This window comes from Loxodonta africana, chromosome 3 (assembly GCF_030014295.1).
Source record: "Loxodonta africana isolate mLoxAfr1 chromosome 3, mLoxAfr1.hap2, whole genome shotgun sequence".
Lineage (NCBI taxonomy): Eukaryota > Metazoa > Chordata > Mammalia > Proboscidea > Elephantidae > Loxodonta > Loxodonta africana.
In genome coordinates this window covers 201,992,990-202,012,520 of record NC_087344.1, presented here as the reverse complement: position 1 = coordinate 202,012,520, position 19,531 = coordinate 201,992,990, and the positions used below count along the sequence as shown (strand labels likewise).

The 19,531-nt window shown below is 47.7% G+C and overlaps 1 protein-coding gene across 1 annotated transcript in view; it reads left to right on the top strand.

The window, feature by feature from the left end:
• Positions 1–1,416: 1,416 nt before the first annotated feature.
• LMX1A (LIM homeobox transcription factor 1 alpha) overlaps positions 1,417–19,531 on the top strand; it is a 246,492-nt gene continuing 228,377 nt past the window's right edge. Inside the window, exons 1-2 of the mRNA XM_003415212.3 lie at positions 1,417–1,492; positions 3,757–3,943. Of these exons, the coding sequence (XP_003415260.1) occupies positions 1,417–1,492; positions 3,757–3,943 (263 nt within the window). The remainder of the gene's footprint in view (positions 1,493–3,756; positions 3,944–19,531) is intronic.

Sequence of the window (19,531 nt, the reverse complement as noted above, 5' to 3'; positions counted from 1 at the left end):
AGAGACCTCGACCGGGGCCCAGCGGGAGCGCGGAGCCGAGGACGGCGACTGGGCCAGCCCGCGGCGGGTTAGCAGTTACATGTGGAGGGGAGGAAACTTTGCGTGCTCCGGGGAGCTCAGCGACCGAGGGGCGCACCGTGGCGGCGGCGGCGGCGGCAGCGAGGTGGGCCGCGCAGTGCAGCTCAGCTCGGAGAGGGAGTGCCGCGGCCCTGCCACGGGACGCGCTCCCAGCCCCCCGCCCTGCGCACCCCACCCCCTTCCCTCTGCCGCGCACGCAGCGGCGCAACCCCGGTCAGAAGCGGCCGGATCCGCCCGAGTGAAGCAGGGCCCGACTCGCACCCAGGACTCCGGGCCCCTGCCTTCCCTCCTAGCCTCAGAGAGGCTTCCGGCATCCTCCTTCCCTGAGAAGCGACGCGGGCAGGCAGGACGTCCCGAGAAGGCTGGGCGCCCGCGGCCACGTCCCGGCCCGGGCGCGCAGAGGAGCGGAGCCAAGGGACGGCGCTCATTCGGGTTCCCTCCCGGGCGCGCCGGAGCCGGGGGCGGCTGCTCCGGCTGCAGCCTCGCGGGCTGACGCCTCCTCGGCCGAAGCTTTCCCCGGAGCTGAGGAACTTCATTCCGCTCCTGCCACGGGAAGCGAGCTCGCCCATCAGGTAAGGAAGGCTGCTCGTTCCCTAGGATCCGGCTCGGTCGGGCGTGTTTCTGAAAGTTGATTTGAAATGCCTCCAAGAGTGAGCTGGGGCCAGCCGCGGCTCCTCCCCGAGGCGACTCCTTTGCTTCTGCAGACGTTCCCGACACCGGCCGACTGGCTGGCGGACCTCCCCGCGCTCCCCCCAGCAGAGCGCACGCTCGGAGTCCGGGAGCAGGCGGGACGCAGTTTGGGCCGCCTACCCTGCCCCTGCCCGGCCCGGGCAGGTGAGGACCTTCGCGGGGGCGGCCAGGGAGCGGGCTGCAGACCCCGTGGTCCCGCTTGCCTGGGCCGGCCCCTCGAGGAAGAGCACTTACTCCTTTTACCCCCTTCAAACCCTGGTAGCTGTGTTCCGGCAGAGGCGTCCCTAGGGCCCACATCAGTGTAGGTTGGGGCGGAGTCGGACTCGGAATGGGAAACCTGGGGCCTGGGGGCAGGGAGGGGGGGCTGGGGAAGGAGACACGCAGTTGGGGGGCGGAGGCCTAAGTACAGAACGCGCTGACTTCGAGTGAAATCAGATCAGTCGGAGCACTTCTCTGTGACTCGTCTCTCTCCCCCACTCCACATTTCTCTTGGCTGGACTCTACTCTTCTGGCTCATTCTGGTCGTCCTGGACACTCCCTTTGTCTTTTCCCAGGAGTGAGGAGGGTTCGGGCTCTGCGTCCCAGCGGGCACCGACGCCAGACGCGTAGTTTCCTCTTTTCTGCAGGTCCACCTGGCCTGGCCCGACCATGTTGGACGGCTTGAAGATGGAGGAGAACTTCCAAAGCGCCATCGAGACCTCGGCCTCCTTCTCCTCGCTGTTGGGTGAGCGTTCAGGCCATGCGCCCGGGTCGCACCCTCTTTCTGCCAGGCCTTGGGCCCAGGAGCCCCGCTCGCTGGGACTCCGTCAGCGGTGGGGAGCTAGCTTTTCGCTTCGTGCCCTCAGCTGAGCCCAGTCTTTGTCTGTCAGTCCCTGTGGGTTAGCTTCTCTACCTCAAACCAACAAGCCGCCTCCGGCCTCACGCCTCGGGCACCGAATTCCCCAAGGCCGCGAGGAGCTGGCGAGCTTGTTTGCAGGCGTCTGAGTGGCAAGTGATTAAAAATACCCAAGACTGGGTTTTTAATCACAGAGCTGATCGACATCTCTTAAATGCCGCCCTCTTCTCGGCCTCCCAAGGGCGGGAATCCGAGACCCGAAGCCTGGAGCGCCCAAGTTCGAGGCAGTTTCTCGCCCCCACCAACTCTAGCCCCAATTTCAGCTCCGGGCACGGCCGATAGGCTTTTCCGGGCCGGTGGGCAGCGCAGCGCCGGGATTAGCCCCCGCGGCGGGGCCCTCGCTTCGGTTTTAATTAACTGGAGCCGGATCCCGGGTCCGGCGCGTTCCCCCCGTCCCCCAACCCCTTCTCAGCCACCTTGGAGGATTTCAGCGACCGTGGAGGAGCGAAAAGCCAAAGGCCCCGGCAGAGAGGCAACACGAGGGTCTCCAGAGCTGGGGCCAAGGATTCTTGCCGCGAGTTCCCCGCCCCCCCTTCGGTGCTTGCAAGTCTGGGGAACGGGTGTTTCATTTTTATTTTTTTAGAGGGAGGGATTTTCGTTTTGTCACTTAAACCTCTTTCCTCTTTCCCTCACTTTAAACCGCTAGAGCGGGGTGAAAGCGGAGGATGAGACCGTCAGGCTGGAGAAACTATATCCGGAAAGGAATCTCCCACCCTTTACCCCAGATGAAACGAAAGGACGCGCACTGCGCTCCACTCTTTCAGCCCCCCTTTCTGGAATGTCCCTTCTCTGTTCCGCCTCGGAAGGGCGCTGGGGCCACAGCAGGCGCAGTCCCGGCGCCGAGCGCAAGCTATTTCGTGCATACAGCTTGCGTGCGCCCTGTGTGCTCGGTCCTCCCCGTGTGCTCCGTCCGCCCCACGTCCTCTCCCAACGCCTGGGTCGTGTCCCGGGACGCCGAGACCGGGCAGAAGGGAAAGGGAATTTTAAAACTGAGGTCTATCACGCTTTCCCTAGCCACACTCCTGCCCGTACCCCAAAGCCTCAAAACTGGCTCTTAAGCCTGACCTGAGATAGAGAAGAGCGTGGCGAAGAAATGGGGAGGGATCGGGACGTTTTGGGAAACCGCGCTCAAGAGTGTTGTTAGGCCGGACAAGATCTTCCTTAAATAGCTGTAAAACGTGCCTACAGAGGCGGAGAAGGCACCTCTCCAAAAGAGAGAGAGAAAACAGAACAACAACCCCCCCCCCCCAAAATAAAAAAACAAAGGAACGTAACAGACAAAAATCCAAGGAGTAAGAAAGCGGACTCTGCGCTGGGTCGGCTTGGGATCGTTTTCGTTCCCATGCCTGGCTACAGAGCGCGCCCGATGCTGGAATTCTGGCCGGGACTCTCCGTGCGGTCTCTGCGCCCTGCTTCTTTCACGTACTTTTTTTTCCTTTCTACTTATCTTGACATCTCTTAATTATGAAAAAAAAAAGTTATTTGCAATTTGCACCCCAGCCAAGACACAGCAGTTTGGAGTTCATTGGTTTGAACAACACTGGGTTTGCCTTGGAAGAGACGGTTACCATGTTTTCATATGCATAGGAATTTTTAGAAAGAAAAAAAATCCAAGTTACCCTTAAAAAACAGAACAAAATTACATTTTAACAAAAGAAGCAAGAAGACTTTTTATTCACTCGCAGTTTTAAAAATGGTCAATAGATACAAGCATGGTGAGTGATTTAATGATTAATTACAGTGTGATAAACCTGGGAACGCAAATTTATCTGTAGTGTAATTTTACCGGACGCGCGCACGTTTGCGCACTTACCTGATAATTAAAGGCCATTTACTGATTTCCGCTCCCTCCCTGCTGGGCCTTAAACCTGTCCCACAAAATCCCCGTTTATTGGAAGCGTCACTTGGTTTGATTTTTCTCTATTCTCCGAGTCTTGGTTTGGTCGTTTAACGGGGGACTCTCTAGGGGGCAGCGCGGGGTGGGGTGGGGGCGGTTCATAGGTGTGGAGGGATCGCGGCCGGGTCTGGCGGGGATTCCGGCAGGGCCGGCTCACTCACTCACTCGCTCACTCACTCATGTGTTGCGGCTACAGGTAGAGCGGTGAGCCCCAAGTCTGTCTGCGAGGGCTGTCAGCGGGTCATCTCGGACAGGTTTCTGCTGCGGCTCAACGACAGCTTCTGGCATGAGCAGTGTGTGCTATGCGCCTCCTGCAAAGAGCCCCTGGAGACCACCTGCTTCTACCGGGACAAGAAGCTCTACTGCAAGTATGACTACGAGAAGTAAGTGGCCCGCGCCTCCCGAGCGTGATCTCACGCACTGGCATCAGAGTGCGGCGGCGACTTTCTTGGTACCTCGTTACCCACCTCTGCTGTTGGAAGGCGCAAGAGGAACCCACCCCCTCCCAGAGAAGCAGAACGCTCTCTCACCCTCTTCTCTTTGTCCGAAGGGCCGCAGAAATCCGCGCTGCTGTGCGCGTCCACTGCCCGGGCCCCGCAGAAGCGCGCTAGTGCTGCCCTCCATGGTCCACCGCCTTGTTTTCAGCCCTCCCGGGTCCTTTCCCCGACTCAGGTCATTTCTAGAAGCCACTCTTCTGTGGGACTCTGATCCCATCAAACTTCGTTCTCTCTTCCCTGGAGCGCCCCGTGGGTTGCTAGTGGCCCGTGTCTTCTCGCGCGTGTGCGGGGCGGCGAGGCTTTATTGATCCCATGGCTTCGGTCCCCTGCGCGGGTTTCGCGCTCGTGTTTGTCAGCTGGGGTTCTGACGGAATCCGCTGGGAAACCGCGCCGCTGATCCTCCCTCCGAGCTTCTGCACGCCATTTTTGCCCTTCCTCTCACTGCAAAGCTGGTCTGCCTCCCTCACCCCTCGTTGTTCCAAAGCCCCGGCGCACAGGGTCTGTTAGGCCAGAAGTTGGGGCCTGAGCTGAAGCCCCCTGCTCCATCCTACGCCTTCTCCCAGTCCCTGGGTGAGTCTGCAATTCCGTCCTGCAGCAGATTCAGTTCCCTCCTGTCGACGGAGTGTGTTTGGAGAATTGGGAGGCAGGTTTGGCAACCATTTCAGAAGGTAGACCATTTTCGAATCTAATTTTCTGTAATGCATAAAGCCTGGATGAGGCTAGGAGTTGCAGGGGTTTCCTAGCTCTCACCAGGCAAGCCCTGAGGCGCTCAGGAAATAAGGAGAGGGAACTACTTTTCCTTGTGGAAACGGCTAGTAGACGTGGGCTTTGCAGGGCTGTGGAGGATACTGAAGGAGAGAAAAGTGGCAGAAGGGAAGGTTTCTGCTTTTGACTTCCAAGACTGGTATCTGTGACTGTGTGCGCGGGTGCAGGCGCAGAGAAGTTTTGCATTTGTCATTGGTGAATAAAAGGGATGGCGCTATGTAAGGATAATCAAGGGAGGGTTAGTGTGCTTGAGAAGCAGCTCTTTACATATTATTAAAAAGTGCCATAAACGGGGGGGGGGGGCGTGCGGGAAAAAGTCTCCATCTAACAAAAAGCATTGAGAAAGAACAAAAATACCATTTTTTCCATGTTGCCTGAGCTGTGAGGTTTCCCCAAACTGACGAAACGATTAGACCTAGTGACCACACACACACAAAATTGTTACTCTGTGCTCCTTTTCCGTAGAATGGTTGAATATTTCCCCCATGTAGAAAGAGTACTGGGTACTTTTGTTGTCGTTATTTTGAAAAGATAATAGCTTTACATTTTTCAGAACGAAAAAAATAATACGTGCTGAATTTTGGATGGCTTGGCAATACAAAAGTATATAAAGAAGTGAAAACTCTGCGTGATCCTTTCACAGAGGGAAAACTGTTACTGACATTTTTGAAAGAAGCTATGCCTGCTTTCTGTTTATAGATTACTGAAATGTCCACATCTTTCAGGCAGAACACTAGAAAATTCAAAACACTGGAGCTTAGGGAAGGATTTGGGTTGTGAATCTCTATTCTGTTTGTTAAAAAAAAAAAAAAATCAGAAATCAAAGAAGGCTTAAGGGTCAACACAGCTGTCCGGCCAGTCAGATCTTCTTTAAGGAAGTCAGGCTGTGTCAAGAGGAAAAGAAACAATTGTTGTAAAAGTACTTAACCTAACAATGTCCCTTCCATTGCAGCCCTCCAGGTTCTTCCAAGTTTGGGTTTATTAGCCCATGAGGGGCAGTTCTGCCCTCACAAAGCTATTTCTGCAAAGGGAAAGTTACAAGGATCAGCTTGCCAGCTGTTGGCCAGAACGTTTTCTAGAGAACTGTGAGCTACAGTGGTCAGAAAGGTGTTGCACTTACGAAGGTTTAAATTTCAATCTTTATGTATATTCTGGAAGCGTGAATGTCCAGAATTAAGTTAATTGGACTCTAGTTCATGGCACACTATCAGCACTAGTCTGTGCTCAGCCCCTCAATTCTTTTTTAGATTAATTTTATTCCTTTTTTTCTCTCTCCTATCCTCTACCCCATCCCATCCTTCTTCCAACAAAACAGGGCTTTAATATATTTGATATTTTTAATGGTATTAGTGTACATGGAAAAGGCTGTAAGAGAGAAAGGAGAGGCTTTGTTGTTGTTTGTTTGTAATTTGGCTCAGGACAGTCCTTTAATCACAACAAGCTTTTTATGAGCACTGGGCTAGGAGATGAGAAAAACACTCCAAGCTTGCCTGCAGGAGGCTTATAGCCTAGCATCTTTCCCATTTGTGTTAGCCTAACCATCAAGTCTTTTTCAAAAGCCTCCTCTACTTGGAGAGCAGGGTGGGGATTACACAGAAGCTCTCCAGAAGGACCGGATCTTTATCCCGCCAGAGGGACACGACTCAATTTTAGACCATAATAGTAAAACCAATACAGGGAGCAAGGTGTGGGCAGATAATATGACAGGATACTTTTTTCTTTAACAAATGTGTTTTTGTGGATCTTTTCTTTAAAATTTGAGACCCAGACAAGGTAAATGGAGAGGAAAATGAGACTGAAGTGAAGTGGTACGACAATGATGATGAAAAATTATAGAGCAATTAATAAAAAATGAAATTTGGGCAGTGCCCTCATTTCCAAAATTGACGAAATTCCAACGATATTTCTGCACATTTAAATGAAAGGATCTATAGCTAATGTGCAATTTTCTGTAAAGGTGGCAAACATAAAATCGGCCAAGAGGGTTTATCTATTTATTTTAGCCCTTTGGGTATGCATTTCTGGCTGACAGGCAGTTTTGCATTTGAATTAGTAGCTGCTTATCCAAGGTGTCAGGCAGCCCATTAAAAAGTGAAAATTCCAGTCTCTCAACTACAGTAAAACCTGCGGAAGCTGGAACCTGTCTAAGACGGAAACCTGTCAGAGAAGGAAAACACAAATATTTTCCACTAAAACGAAAAACGAGAGATAGAAAAATGGTAAGACTGCACCCTGTCAAAGGAGGAAAATGTTCGAGACCCGGAAAAATGAGGCAGTCCCACTGAGTTCTGGCTTTCACAGGTTTCAGTGTAGTTGGTACAGCTTCATGATGTCCAACACCAACTTTGTCTGATTTTTGGAAAAATTGAATTGACAGTGGTATCATGAACACACAGCCATTCATTTGAAGACTTGTGGGATGTTTTATTCAAGGTTCGTCTCCTACACTGTGACAGCCTTGGGAATACCTTATCTTCTGATCACCCAGAACAAGTAAGCATTTAAGGCTGGAATGTAGAAAACTGTTTTATGAATATTCCAGAAATTAAGAACTGGAGGTGACCTTCACTGTCCATGAAATGTTATCAAAGAAAATTAACTACGTAGTTAGGTGGGATGATAATATTTACAAAACTGATGAAGCTGAACTATGTCAGATAAAACCCATTCAGAGACTCTAGGTGTGGGTACTTAAAAGCTGGATTTCAACGTTCCTGAAAGTTAGCAGACAATCAAAACATTTTTCCAGCCCATGAGGACTTCTGTTTATATAATTGTAGTTCCCTATTTCACTGAGTCCTCTGTGATCTGGTTACTTTGGAGTTTTCCCTGAATTTGTTCCAGACAAATCCTGTAGTTAGACATAAGTCTGAGAGACAGAAGAGGTTGCTGAATAATGGGAATGTGGCAATACAATAGATAATTAAGCCTTCTGGAAGGGATCCCACATTTAAATCAAGTTTATATTGTTTCTTTCATGTGCCTGGCAGCTCGGTGTGTCAGGCAGGGCCCTGTTCCATCACATGTGAAGTTTATCATTATCCTTTAGATTGTTCTGGACGTCCTAGGAGCCGTGTGGGATAGTATTGCTGTCATCGAGGCTGTAACTCTCCACACGTCAGCAAATCACAGGCCTTGGGAAGCCTCTCCTCAGAGGACTGGCACATGTTTTCTCCCCTTTCCCCTGTCTTTTGGATCAGACCAGTTTTCAGAAGAAGGGGATTGAAATGGGGGAAAGGGTGTATTACACACGAACGTTTCTCTGTGTCTTCCTTTCTACCTGCTGGTTAGCAGTCGCACAGTGGAAGTGGCTGAGGTAATGGTCTCTATTAGGATCAGTAATGAACTAATTCTGCATTTTATCAGGGTGGCGTAGGATGTGTATGTAGGGAGGAGGGCTTGTTTGCTTTAATTATGCTGACATTACTTGGAGATCAGAATTGGGCAGGCAGGTGCTCATAAAAGGAGCTCACAGATGAAATCACGGTGGCGATTGTTAGGTTTTTTTTTCCTTTATCTTTGGTTAGCCCCGCTCCTGGCACAATAAAATTTAAGGAATATAAAAATCAAACACAGCTAGGTAATAAACGGATGTCTGCCTTAAAGTGCGGGAGGCTTAGCTCGGAGCAAGCACAGTGGTTGGGCCGTGGCTATGTTTGTGCAGAAAGACTCCTCTCTCTCTTTTTTAAGAGGGTGATTGGAGACATTCCTTGCTCAGACGTGTTTTCTGGTTTTATATATATTGGTCCTGAGGTAGGGCTTTCTTGGAACCTTACACTTAAAATTTTGAAATAAAATTTGCAGGAGTAAGTATTAATGATGTTCTGGGAATTAGATAGGAACATTGCTTTTTCGGGCAGGCTTGTGGGATTCTTTGAATCTTTATATTTATGGAGCACATTAAAAAATGATTTCTGCATTTAAGTACTGTGGACTCCCGAGACTTGTCATCCACCTGGCTAGGAAGTCGATGTCTTTACTCAGATATCAGAGATTTTCTGTTAGTTACTTGTTTGTCTTGCTTTTTAGTTTCCTTTTTCTTTTGTGTAACTATTGTATTAATCAAAATACTGTTGCTAATTTTGGGGCAGACTCTTCATTGTTGCTTTTTAAATCTGGTTTTGTCTATATTCAGTGGGGACTAGCTCTCTAATGAGAACAGTTTCATTTATTAACTTATCAGCTAATTGTTTTTTTATGGTCAAAGAAATTATTTGGGTCAGAGCGTGTAGAAGTGAGAAAATAGACAAGCGTTTAAGATACTCATTATATTAACAGAAATTTATTAACGATTTTTAGAGTAAATACATATTACGGCATGTCATTGTTGAGTTATATCAAGTTCAGAATAACCAAGACTGAACCATGCTCACTTGATTATTAAGTACAGCTGTACAATGGTGGGAAATAAATTCTGGGAAGATAAAGTACAAATTGGGTCCACAGTAGAGATATTTAAAATAATTTCTGCGCTGTTGTTTGAAATCTTAGCTCTACTTTCGTCTTTTTCTTTTTTTAAACGTCTTATATGAATTTTTAAATGCGCTTTTAAAGAAGGGAATTCTTAGCTGAGCCACTTGCTGGGTGAGGTAACGGACTGGCACCGGGCCGGGTCGTGGGTGCCCTTCCCATCTGTACAGAAGCAGAAAGGTCCACAAGGAAGAGGCCTGCCCTATTTCCAACACCCTGTGCATTTTCTGAAAGTTCCTTAGCGACATATAGAACAGTGTAGTGGCCAATAGCCCTTTCCAACTGAGTTCAGGAGGACTGGTGATTTTTAGGAGCAAAGTGAAGAAAATGTTTTGGGAAAAAAATATCAGCGAGGCTGGAGAAAGGAAGCCCGTCCCTTCCTGTGCTCCTTAGAGTGAGCTTTTTTTCTGGTTCTAGAGAGAATCTGGCTTGGCGCTCCTTAGGGTTTACATTTTCTCCTTGTCTTGTTGACTAGCAGGATGTGGGACATTTTATCCCATTTATCGCAATTAGAATCAGGTATGTTACCATTGCCTGGTGCCCACCGCAGCTTTGTGTTTCTTTGTCATATGTTAAATGAGAGCCAGCCGACCATCTTGCCGAGATGGAGTGAACACCTCCCAAATGTCAAATTGTTATTTTTGTAAAACACAATTATCTCTCTATATTTTTAACTGAGGTGAAATTAATAAAATTGATACGGCCTTGGCATTAATTAGCAGGAGGATTAGAGCCGTGACGGCTAAAAAGGGGTGTAAACACTGTAATCTTGCTACATGTTTGTTTTCACACTGCTGAAAATAAATAAAATGAGACTTAGGATAGGGATTAAGTTTCTTCTGGCATTAGATGGCAGAGGCAGTTGGAATGCAGCAGAAACACTGACGTACCAGTGAAGGCATTATGTGAGGGACGAAACTGTGGCCCTACCCTGTGGGTATACTTGGGCGATCACAGATACTCCATTGGGGTATTTAAAAAAGGATTTTGAAAACCTGTCTCTGTGCTGTTCTGTTCAGTGGTGAACCAGGGCAACCAAATCATCTTTAGAGCTTGTCACCTGGCCGCCACGCTTGGCTTAGCTAGAATTTAATGAAGCCATCACCAGCTTCCCCGTTAGTGCTCCGTAATGCCATAACAACTAAAAATACAAAACGGACTGCACCGTTTCCTAGCCCTTTAACTGAAGTCACATGAAATAGTTTGGGCTCTTCCAGCCTGGATTCCAACATTCCAGTTTGGGGATCCTATTTTTGGATAACAGCAAATATGTCTGGCTTTTCTAGTTCTCTAGGCTTCAGTGTCTCTCCACACAGTTAGGTTTGTTTGTTTGTTTGTTTTTTTCCATTGTTATCATGTAATGGTCAAGCCCTGATTGATATCTGGCTACTGTAGGTTGGCCTACCTTGTCTGACAGGCCCAAATAAACTCAGTTCATATAAAAAATATCTTTAGCAGCCAGCCTGGCCAAGAATGGATGACATGCCATATCTAGGCTTCGCGTCTGGGCTGTCCCGTTCTGCCTCCCCCCGGGCTGTCCCGTTCTGCCTCCCCCCGGGCTCCTCTATGCCCTGTGGCATTCTATTAATTAGAGTCTCGTGAAAAATCAGATATTACATAAACTCCTTCACATCAACTACTTCATTTTTTTCCCCAGGCCATCCTTGTTGACTGTTAGTTCTCTTTTGATTCTCTTACCTGGAGCAACCTAAGTAGCCTTTTTGTTGTCGTTGTCTGCTGCCATGAAGTTGGCCCCTGAGTCATGGTGACCCCATGCACAGTGTGACGAAATGCTGTCCAGTCCTGCACCATCCCCATGATCAGTTGCAGACTGAACCATTGTGGCCTGTAGGGTTTTCATTGACCGCTTTTCAGAAGTAGATTGCCAGGCCTTTCTTCCTAGCCCACCTTAGGCTGGAAGCTGCACTGCAACCTGTTCAGCATCGTAGCAACATGCAAACCTCCACTGAGAGGTGGGTGGTGGGTGTGTATGAGGTGCATCAGCCAGGAATCAAACCTGGGTCTCCCGCATTGAAGGTGAACATTCTACCTTAGATGCACAGAAAGAGCCCTGCCACGTGGCCAGCCAGTTACTGAGCAGGGGAGGAACGTTCAGCTCGGTAGGTGAGGGATGTCACTCTCAGGTTTGCATGATCCTATACTCATGACTCTTACTGATGAACCTTTAGGGTCTCCTGGAGCCCTAGTGGCTCAGTGGTTAAGAGCTACAGTAAGCTACAGCTGCTAACCAAAAGTTGGCAGTTCACATCCACCAGCCACTCCTTGGAAACCCTATGGGGCAGTTCAACTCTGTCCTATAGGGTTGCTATGTGTCGGAATCATCTTGATGGCAATGGGTTTTGGGAATATACTTCTGAGTGTATCTGGCACCTTAGTGGATGCTGGGTTATGTCCTGCCACTAGAGTTGGGTGCCTTTTGGAGGGCCAGAGAAGCTCTTGAGCCTGATACTGTCACCAGTAAGACAGAAGAAGTCATTGGCAAGAAGCCTGGTGAACATTTCTGATAGGATGTAAATCCATCACTCTCAACTTTCTGCTGCTGCACCAATCTGGGAAGGCCACCCTTTATCTCCTGGAGCACCAGATTCTGCTGCTACGATGGAAAGATCTCTGGAGTGCTCTCCTCCCCGAAGGCCATCCACCCCTGCAGTTAGGCCCATCCTCTCCCTGACTCACAACTTGTTTGCCTCCTCCCTGTCCCAGCCTCAGGAGCCTTTTAAGGATTTTTCAAAATAAAACATAACAAAACACCCCTCCTGAACTCCAGATTAACTTCTTAAGCTCATTAAAGTTCCCTTAAATACCAAAATGTTGGGCTCCTGGGGACTGTCCCCCGAAACCATATTTCCATTCTTAACATTGTTGTCATTCACTGCACAGTAGATTCAAACCAGCTCTCTCCGGGCACAGGAACGTCCCCTCCATCTCTGCAGGAGAGCCTGAACCTGTCTTTGTTTGAGCACCCTGACAGGCTGAGTCTGAGTGGGAGCTGATGCCAGCTTGGCCGGGGCTTCCAGCTCCAGGCTTGGAAAAGAGGTTGAGGTCGCTCCCTGAGATGGAGCCCAGAAAAGGGAGTGGGCCGTTGGGAGGAGAAGGTGTGACTTTCGCAGATTTCAGGAGCTTGGCAGTCATTGGGTCCTGTCCTAGTCACTCACTGGGGAGGACCAGGGATGAGCAGTTGTTCTGATGGCTTGGATTTAAAGAGCTGTCTTTGCCTGGGGAATAAGGGTGGCTTTGGGAGCCCTTGTGTCTGGCACCCGGCAGAAACAGTCGTTGTTAGTTGCCATCGAGTCAGTTCCGACTCATAGCAGATGCACGTGCAGAGAGTAGAACTGTGCTTCATAGGGTTTTCAAAGCTGTGACCTTTTGGAAGCAGATCGCCAGGCCTATCTTCTGAGGCACCTCTGGGTGGGTTCAAACTGCCAACTTTTCAGCTAGTAGTTGAGTGCATAACCATTTGTGCCACCTCAGGACTCTGGCAGAAGCAGTGGAGCCCAGTTTCTGTGCATGCCTCAGGCATTCCTGGCCCATCGCAGGCCAGAGGAGGGCTGGCCACGACTGCCTTTCCCCTTTATTTCAGCCTCCTTTCCAAAGCACCTCCATCATAGCATCCCGCTTCCTCCCTGTCATTTCAGGCTTCTTTCCCTAAAGCTGAATCTTGGGGAGAGCTTTCTGGTTTTGACAGTGGAACAAATCCTTTTTAGCATAACCATCCGAGAGTTTCCTCCCCTGCTGCTGGCTCCCCTCACCCCTTTTTCTCGTGCCCCTCCTCACAGTGTGGCAGGGATTCCTATTGTGCCTGTGCTCTGGGGGAGTGACAGCCACCGTTTTCATCTAGAGGCCCAGGGATGCGGGCACAGCTCTTCAGAGACGAAAGCCAGCTAGAAAGCCAGCTGGCAGTGCCGTGAGGTGGGCTTTGGAAATCCAGAGGGGAAGACCATCCCAGCAGACACCTCCCTGCATCTCAGGCTTCAGTTTCTCCAGGCCCCTATACCTTTCTTTCCATGGGGCTCTCTGCACCTTGAATCCCTGGATTCAACCACAGCACTGGTTTTCTAGCTCATTGTCAGGGTCTCAGCTTAGCCTTGCCTTCTTGCTTGTCTTATGCTCTGAACTCATCTTCCCACCTTTCATAGTTCAAGTTACTTGCACTTACTAGCGAAAGAAGTCACACAGGGGTATACATGGCAGTGTTCTATTCTTTCAAAGATACTTTTTAACTGGAAGGGTGTCCTGTCAAAGAAATGACTATCTTTTGTTTTTTATTTTGCTTTAAGTGAAAGTGTACAATACAAGTCAGTTTCTCATATAAAAACTTACACACACATTGTTATGTGACCCTAGTTGCTCTCCCTACAATGTGACAGCAGACTCCTACTCTCTACCCTGTGTTTCTTGTATCCATTCAATCAGTTCCTGTCCCCCTCTGCCTTCTCATCTCCCCTCCGTACAGGAGCTGCCCACATAGCCTCATGTGTCTACTTGAGCTAAGAAACACACTCCTCACCAATGTCATTTCATGTCTTATAGTCCAGTCTAATCTTTGTCTGAAGAGTTGGCTTCAGGAATGGTTTTAGTTTTGGGCTAACAGAGAATCCGGGGGCCATGACCTCTGGGGTCCCTCCAGTCTCAGTCAGACCATTAAGTCTGGTCTTTTTGCTAGAATTTGAGTTTAGCATCCCACTTTTCTCCTGCCCCATCAGGGATTCTCTCTTATGTTCCTTGTCAGGACAGTCATTGGTGGTAGCCGGGCACCATCTAGTTCTTCTGGTCTCAGGCTGATGGAGTCTCTGTTTTATGTGGCCTTTTCTTTCTCTTGGGCTCATATTTTCCTTGTGCAGAATGACTATCTTACGATAGAATTTTTGGCCCTAGAATTTTGGGCAGAATGCTAATAATACTTTGTAGGGGGCTTCCCAATTTGTGTGTAAAACTGGCCCTGATCACACACCTATTCTTTTTCTTCTGGGTTTTGTTTTCTTTGCACTTTGCTGTTGATTGGGTTCTTTCATGTCAGAAGTCCATGTCCATTGATGGAAAGGTGTTGGACAAGTGGGCATGAATATCTGAACAGTGCATATCTCTTTCCATTTCTGGAAGCATAATTTGAAACAAATGTCCAACTTCAAGAGATGTCCAAGCCACAATTTCTTCATCTGTACAAAGGAAAATAATAATAATGGGCTCATAGGGTTGTTGTGAAAATTAAAGAAGATAATGAGCTTGGAAAAGCCTTTTGGTAAAATGTAGAGTACTATACAGGGTTGGGTATTATTATTGTCATTTTTTTTTTAAATATCAGTAAAAGCTTATATACATACTCTTGTTTATGCCGTTCAGTCGATTCTGACTTATGGCGACTCTATAGCAACCCTATAGAACAGAGTAGGACTGCACTATAGGGTTTCCTAGGTTGTAATTTTTATGGGAGCAGATTGCTAGGTCTTTTCTCCTGCACAGCCACTGGTGGGTTCGAGCTGTAGACCTTCCGGTTAGCAGCTGAGTATTAGGAACTGTATATGATAATCCAACATAGGATAGTGGTTAAAAGCATTGATTCAGAAGCTGGAGTGCCTGGGTTCAAATCCTTGCTCTGCTGCCTACTAGCTGTGTAACCATGGACGGGGCCTTGTGTTTTCTCTCCTCTTTCTCTTCTTTAACCAAGCCCACTGCCATCGAGTCGATCTGACTCATAACGATCCTATAGGACAGAGTAGAACTGCCCCATAGGCTTTCTAAGGAGTGGCCGATGGATTTGAACTGGTGATCTTTTGGTAAGCAGTTGAGCTCTCAACCACTACACCACCAGGGCCCCTCTTCTTTGATATGGGGATAGTAATAGTACTAACCCACAGGGTCATTTTGGGTTAATGTTTGTAAAGTATGCAGATCAATGCTTGGCCCAGAGAAAATGTTGTAAAAGGGTTTGTTGAAAAAAATGTATCCTTTTCAATTTTCAAAGAGCTTTCACATATTCTATCTCTATTGGGCCTTGCAACAATTTTAAGTTAGGCAAAGAGAGCTCCCCTTCCCCATTTTGTAGCTGAGGAAACTGAGGCTCAAAGAGGTCAAGAACTTGGCCAAGGTCATGCTGCTTGTAAAGAGAGAGACTGGGGTGTGATCCCTGGCCACTGACTCCTGGCCCAGTGGCCTTTCCACTAAATCACACCACCTGCTGCTTGAATTCTGGTGTTCATACCCCAGTGAGGTCGCAGTTCTCAGTTGTCCCATTGAATCAGCTTTTGGAAAACAAGTCCCCACCTGCTAGATGCTTGAGCTTCCAGGCAGCCTTCCGACAGTCAGCTGTTTGTGGTGCTCTGTGGTTTTAAAGGAAGTCTTTGGGATTTGGGATCGCCTGAGTGTTTATGTGTGTATGAAAGACGCCAGTGGACGCCCATCACTTCTGTTTGTCAAACTTCTACACAAGCACAAAGCCATCCAATCCCAGCCCATTGATATTGGTCCCCATCATCCCGTTAGCATAGCTGATTTTCCCACTGGAAGAACAACAAAAAGGCAGATAGCATCCATTTTCCTTCTCTCCAGCTCCCAGATTTTGCTCTCACTGACTTTTGTTTTGGGAGCCAGTCTGCACATTTGGCAGCAGAACTGTGAAATACCCGATCTAGAGCCTTCCAGACATGGCTTCCATTGGGACTCACCAGCAGCTGTCCATCCATTCCTCGGATGGTCTCTTTCCAAGCGTTCTTCTGAGCTGTGTTGTGTTTTCAAACAAGTGCTAGCCTCAGCTAGGAAACAGCCCATGTGCCCCCATGTGAGGCTGGTTCCAGAACTGCTGACACCCCTATTGCTTATTACTTGGATTGACTGGATCAAAAAGGATAATGGAATCTTGGTTTTTAGGAAAATAAGTATTCCTGTAATGTACTACTTCTCCCACCACTGCTGGTACTTTTTCTCTGAAAACTACTTCCAGTCAATTTTAGAGAGATGAAATGTATGCCCTGAGTTTAATCTTTGTAAACTGGTGTTCAGTGAAACTAGAGATTCCAGATAACGCGTGAGTAACTGGAATGCACTTTATCTAGTTGTATGTGGATTTCTCAAATTGAGAATTAAATGGAATTTAATAAACCAGTTTGTTCATTAATTAAACCATTCCTTCATTCATTTAATCATCAGACAGGTTTATGAAATTCTTGAGTGTTCCAGGTATGTAAAAATGAATAAAACAAAGCACTGATGTATTAACATTCTAGCAGACACTCTTCAGAGACATAAATTAAACTGGTACTTATAAAAGAGTGAAATTGTTTAGGAGAAGTATGACCAGAGGGGCAGAGAACCAACTGTCTGAGTCCTTCTGTAGTACTATACACTGTGCGTTGTCTTCGTACTGCTTATCACAGTTTGGAATATATATTTATTCACTAGTTTATTTTCTGGTTCTGTCACCAGATCATAAGCTTCATGAGGGCAGCATTCTTCCTGTTCTTGTTCCTCTTTATTAATTTGTTTTAACTCCTGTATCCCCAGAATCTTGTACAGTACTGGACATACAGTAGACGTTTGACAAATCCATGTTGGCTGAATGGATAAATTAACGAGTGACTCTTGTTTGGGGTTAATGAAAAATCTTCACAGAGGAAGTGACATGTTAACTGGCTCTTGGAGAATGAATGGAAATGTGGGAAAAGGGTGAACAAGTGGGAGATTTCCAAGTGGAAGAAAAAAAATGTGTATAAAAGAGCCCTCAGAAGGAAGTGTGTTACTCTCTGCGCTCACTAGTCAGGGAAACGTGGATGGCCACAATGTCAAGTACATGAAGGGCAGGGTGGTTGTGGAGTGCAAAAGAGTTGGCATCTGGTGGGAAGGAGTTTTGTATAACATGCAAAGGACTTTTGACTTCATCCTGTGGTCAACAGACAGCCAGCAGGGGTTTCTAAGCACTGGGATGATGTGGCCATATCTGTTTTTTTGAAAGGTAATTCTAGTGCAAACTGGGGCGGGCATGAATAGGAACCTGGGTAGAGACTACTGGCAGAGAGACCAGTTAGACAGTTGTTATAGACTTGTTGTTGTCATTAGGTGTTGTCAAATTGATTTTGACTTATAACAACCCCATGTGACAGAGTAGATCTGCCACATAGGGTTTTATAGGCTGTGATCTTCACAGGAGCACATCACCAGGTCTTTCTCCCATGGAGCTACTGCGTGGGTTTGAACTGCCAGCCTTTTGGTTAGCAGCCGAGTACTTAACCATTGCACAACCAGGACTCCTTTCCTGTTGACTACGGTAGATGAGAAGTAATAAGGTTATGAATTAAGGTGGAGACAGTGGGAATGGAGAGGACAGTTGTGTTCTAGAAAATATTTCTGACATCTAGTGGGGAGAACTTAATGACTTTTAAAGGAGAAAAAGAGCAACAGAAAGGAAAGATTTGAGGATGAGCCGGAAAGGACCAAGTGGCCAGTTTTGTCAATAACCGATGTAGGGAATTAAAAAAATTTTTTGAGCAGGTTTGGGACAGATAGGAGTGGATAATGAGAATAATTGTGGACATGTTAAGTTAGAGGTGAGGCATTCAAGTGGGGATGTCTGGGAGGCAGTTGCAAAAGATCTGGAAACTTGGCTGGAGACAAGGCTTTAGGATACATCAGCATATAAAAGTGAGAAGAATAACTAAGGGAACACTATGTAGAGTGAGAAGAGGCTCAGGGAGAGGGCTCTGGGGAACACCAGGTTTAAGGAGCCCTGGGAGAGTCTATAATGAAATGATGTGCTAGTGGGTTGAATAATGGCCCCCAAAAGATATGGCCAAGTCCTAACCCTGGTACCTGTGAAAGTGTGATCTTACTTGGAAATAGGGTCTTTGCAGATATAATTAACTTCAAGATCTCAAGATGAGATCATGTTGAACTTAGTGTGTGTCTTAGTCATGTAGGGCTGCTGTAACAGAAATACCACAAGTGAATGGCTTTAACAAAGAGAAATTTATTTCCTCACAGTACAGTAGGCTAAAAGTCCAAATTCAGGTCATCGGCTCCAGGGGAAGGCTTTCTCTCTCTGTTGGCTCTGGAGGAAGGTCCTTGTCCTCAATCTTTCCCTGGTTGAGGAGCTTCTCAGGCACAGGGACCCCGGGGTCCAAAGGATGCACTCTGCTTCCGGTGCTGCTTTCTTGGTGGTATGAGGCCCCCCTGTCTCTCTGCTTGCTTCTCTCTTTTATAGCTCAAGAGATTGCCTCAAAACACAATCCAATCTGGTAGATTGAGCCCTGCCTCACTAACACAACTGCTGCACATCCTCCCTCATTAACATCATAGAGGTAGGCTTTACAACCTATAGGAAAATCACACAATACCAGGAATCATGGCCCAGCCAAATTGATACACACATTTTTTTGGGGGGGACATAATTCAGTCCATGACAGGGTGGGTCCTAAATGCAATGACCAGTGTCCGTATAAGAGACACACAGAGGGGAAGGTCATGTGAAGACAGAGGTAGAGATTGGAGTGATGCACCTACAAGCCAGGGAACACCAGAAATATAACCAACCCTGATGACGCCTTGATTTTGGACTTTTGGACTTCAGAACTGTGAGAGAATGAATTTCTGTTGTTTGAAGTCACCCAATTTGTGATAAATTTTACAACGATCCTAGGCAACTAATATAGACACAGAGGCAGGAGAGCTGGGTTCTGGAAGACAGGGCAGGAGTAGGGAGTTCCAAGAAGTAAGACTGCATTGCACCCTTGGAGTTGGCGTTTAGTCATTAGTAACCTTATCAAGAGGGTTTCATTAGTGGGTTGGAGTTGAGAGGACAGCATTTTAATGGGTTGTGCAGGAAACAGAAGTTGAAGGATTGGTGGTAGTGATGTGGCTGATTCTTTTGAGAAGATGGGTGGTGAAAGAAAGGTGAGAGAAAGATAGTGGAATGGAGGTAGAGTGAAGGGAAGATATTTTAGGATGGGGTAGATTTCAGCCTACTTGCTGGCTAAGGTAAGTTAGCCAGGAAAGGGAGGAAGTTGAAGATCCAGGAGAGAGAGAGAGCTCATGCTGCAGAAGCCTAGAGAAGGATCAGGGACACATCTAGGGTACAGGTTATGCCCCTGCTTTGCCCTTTCCCAACCATCCCTTTTATTCTCTTGTGCATTTCTCTGTGGATTAGCGGGAATTACGCTATTGCCCCGCAGGTCGGAAGCCAGAAGGTGGGTCTGTTTTGCATCATTCCTCAAGGTCTCTTTTGAGGTGGCC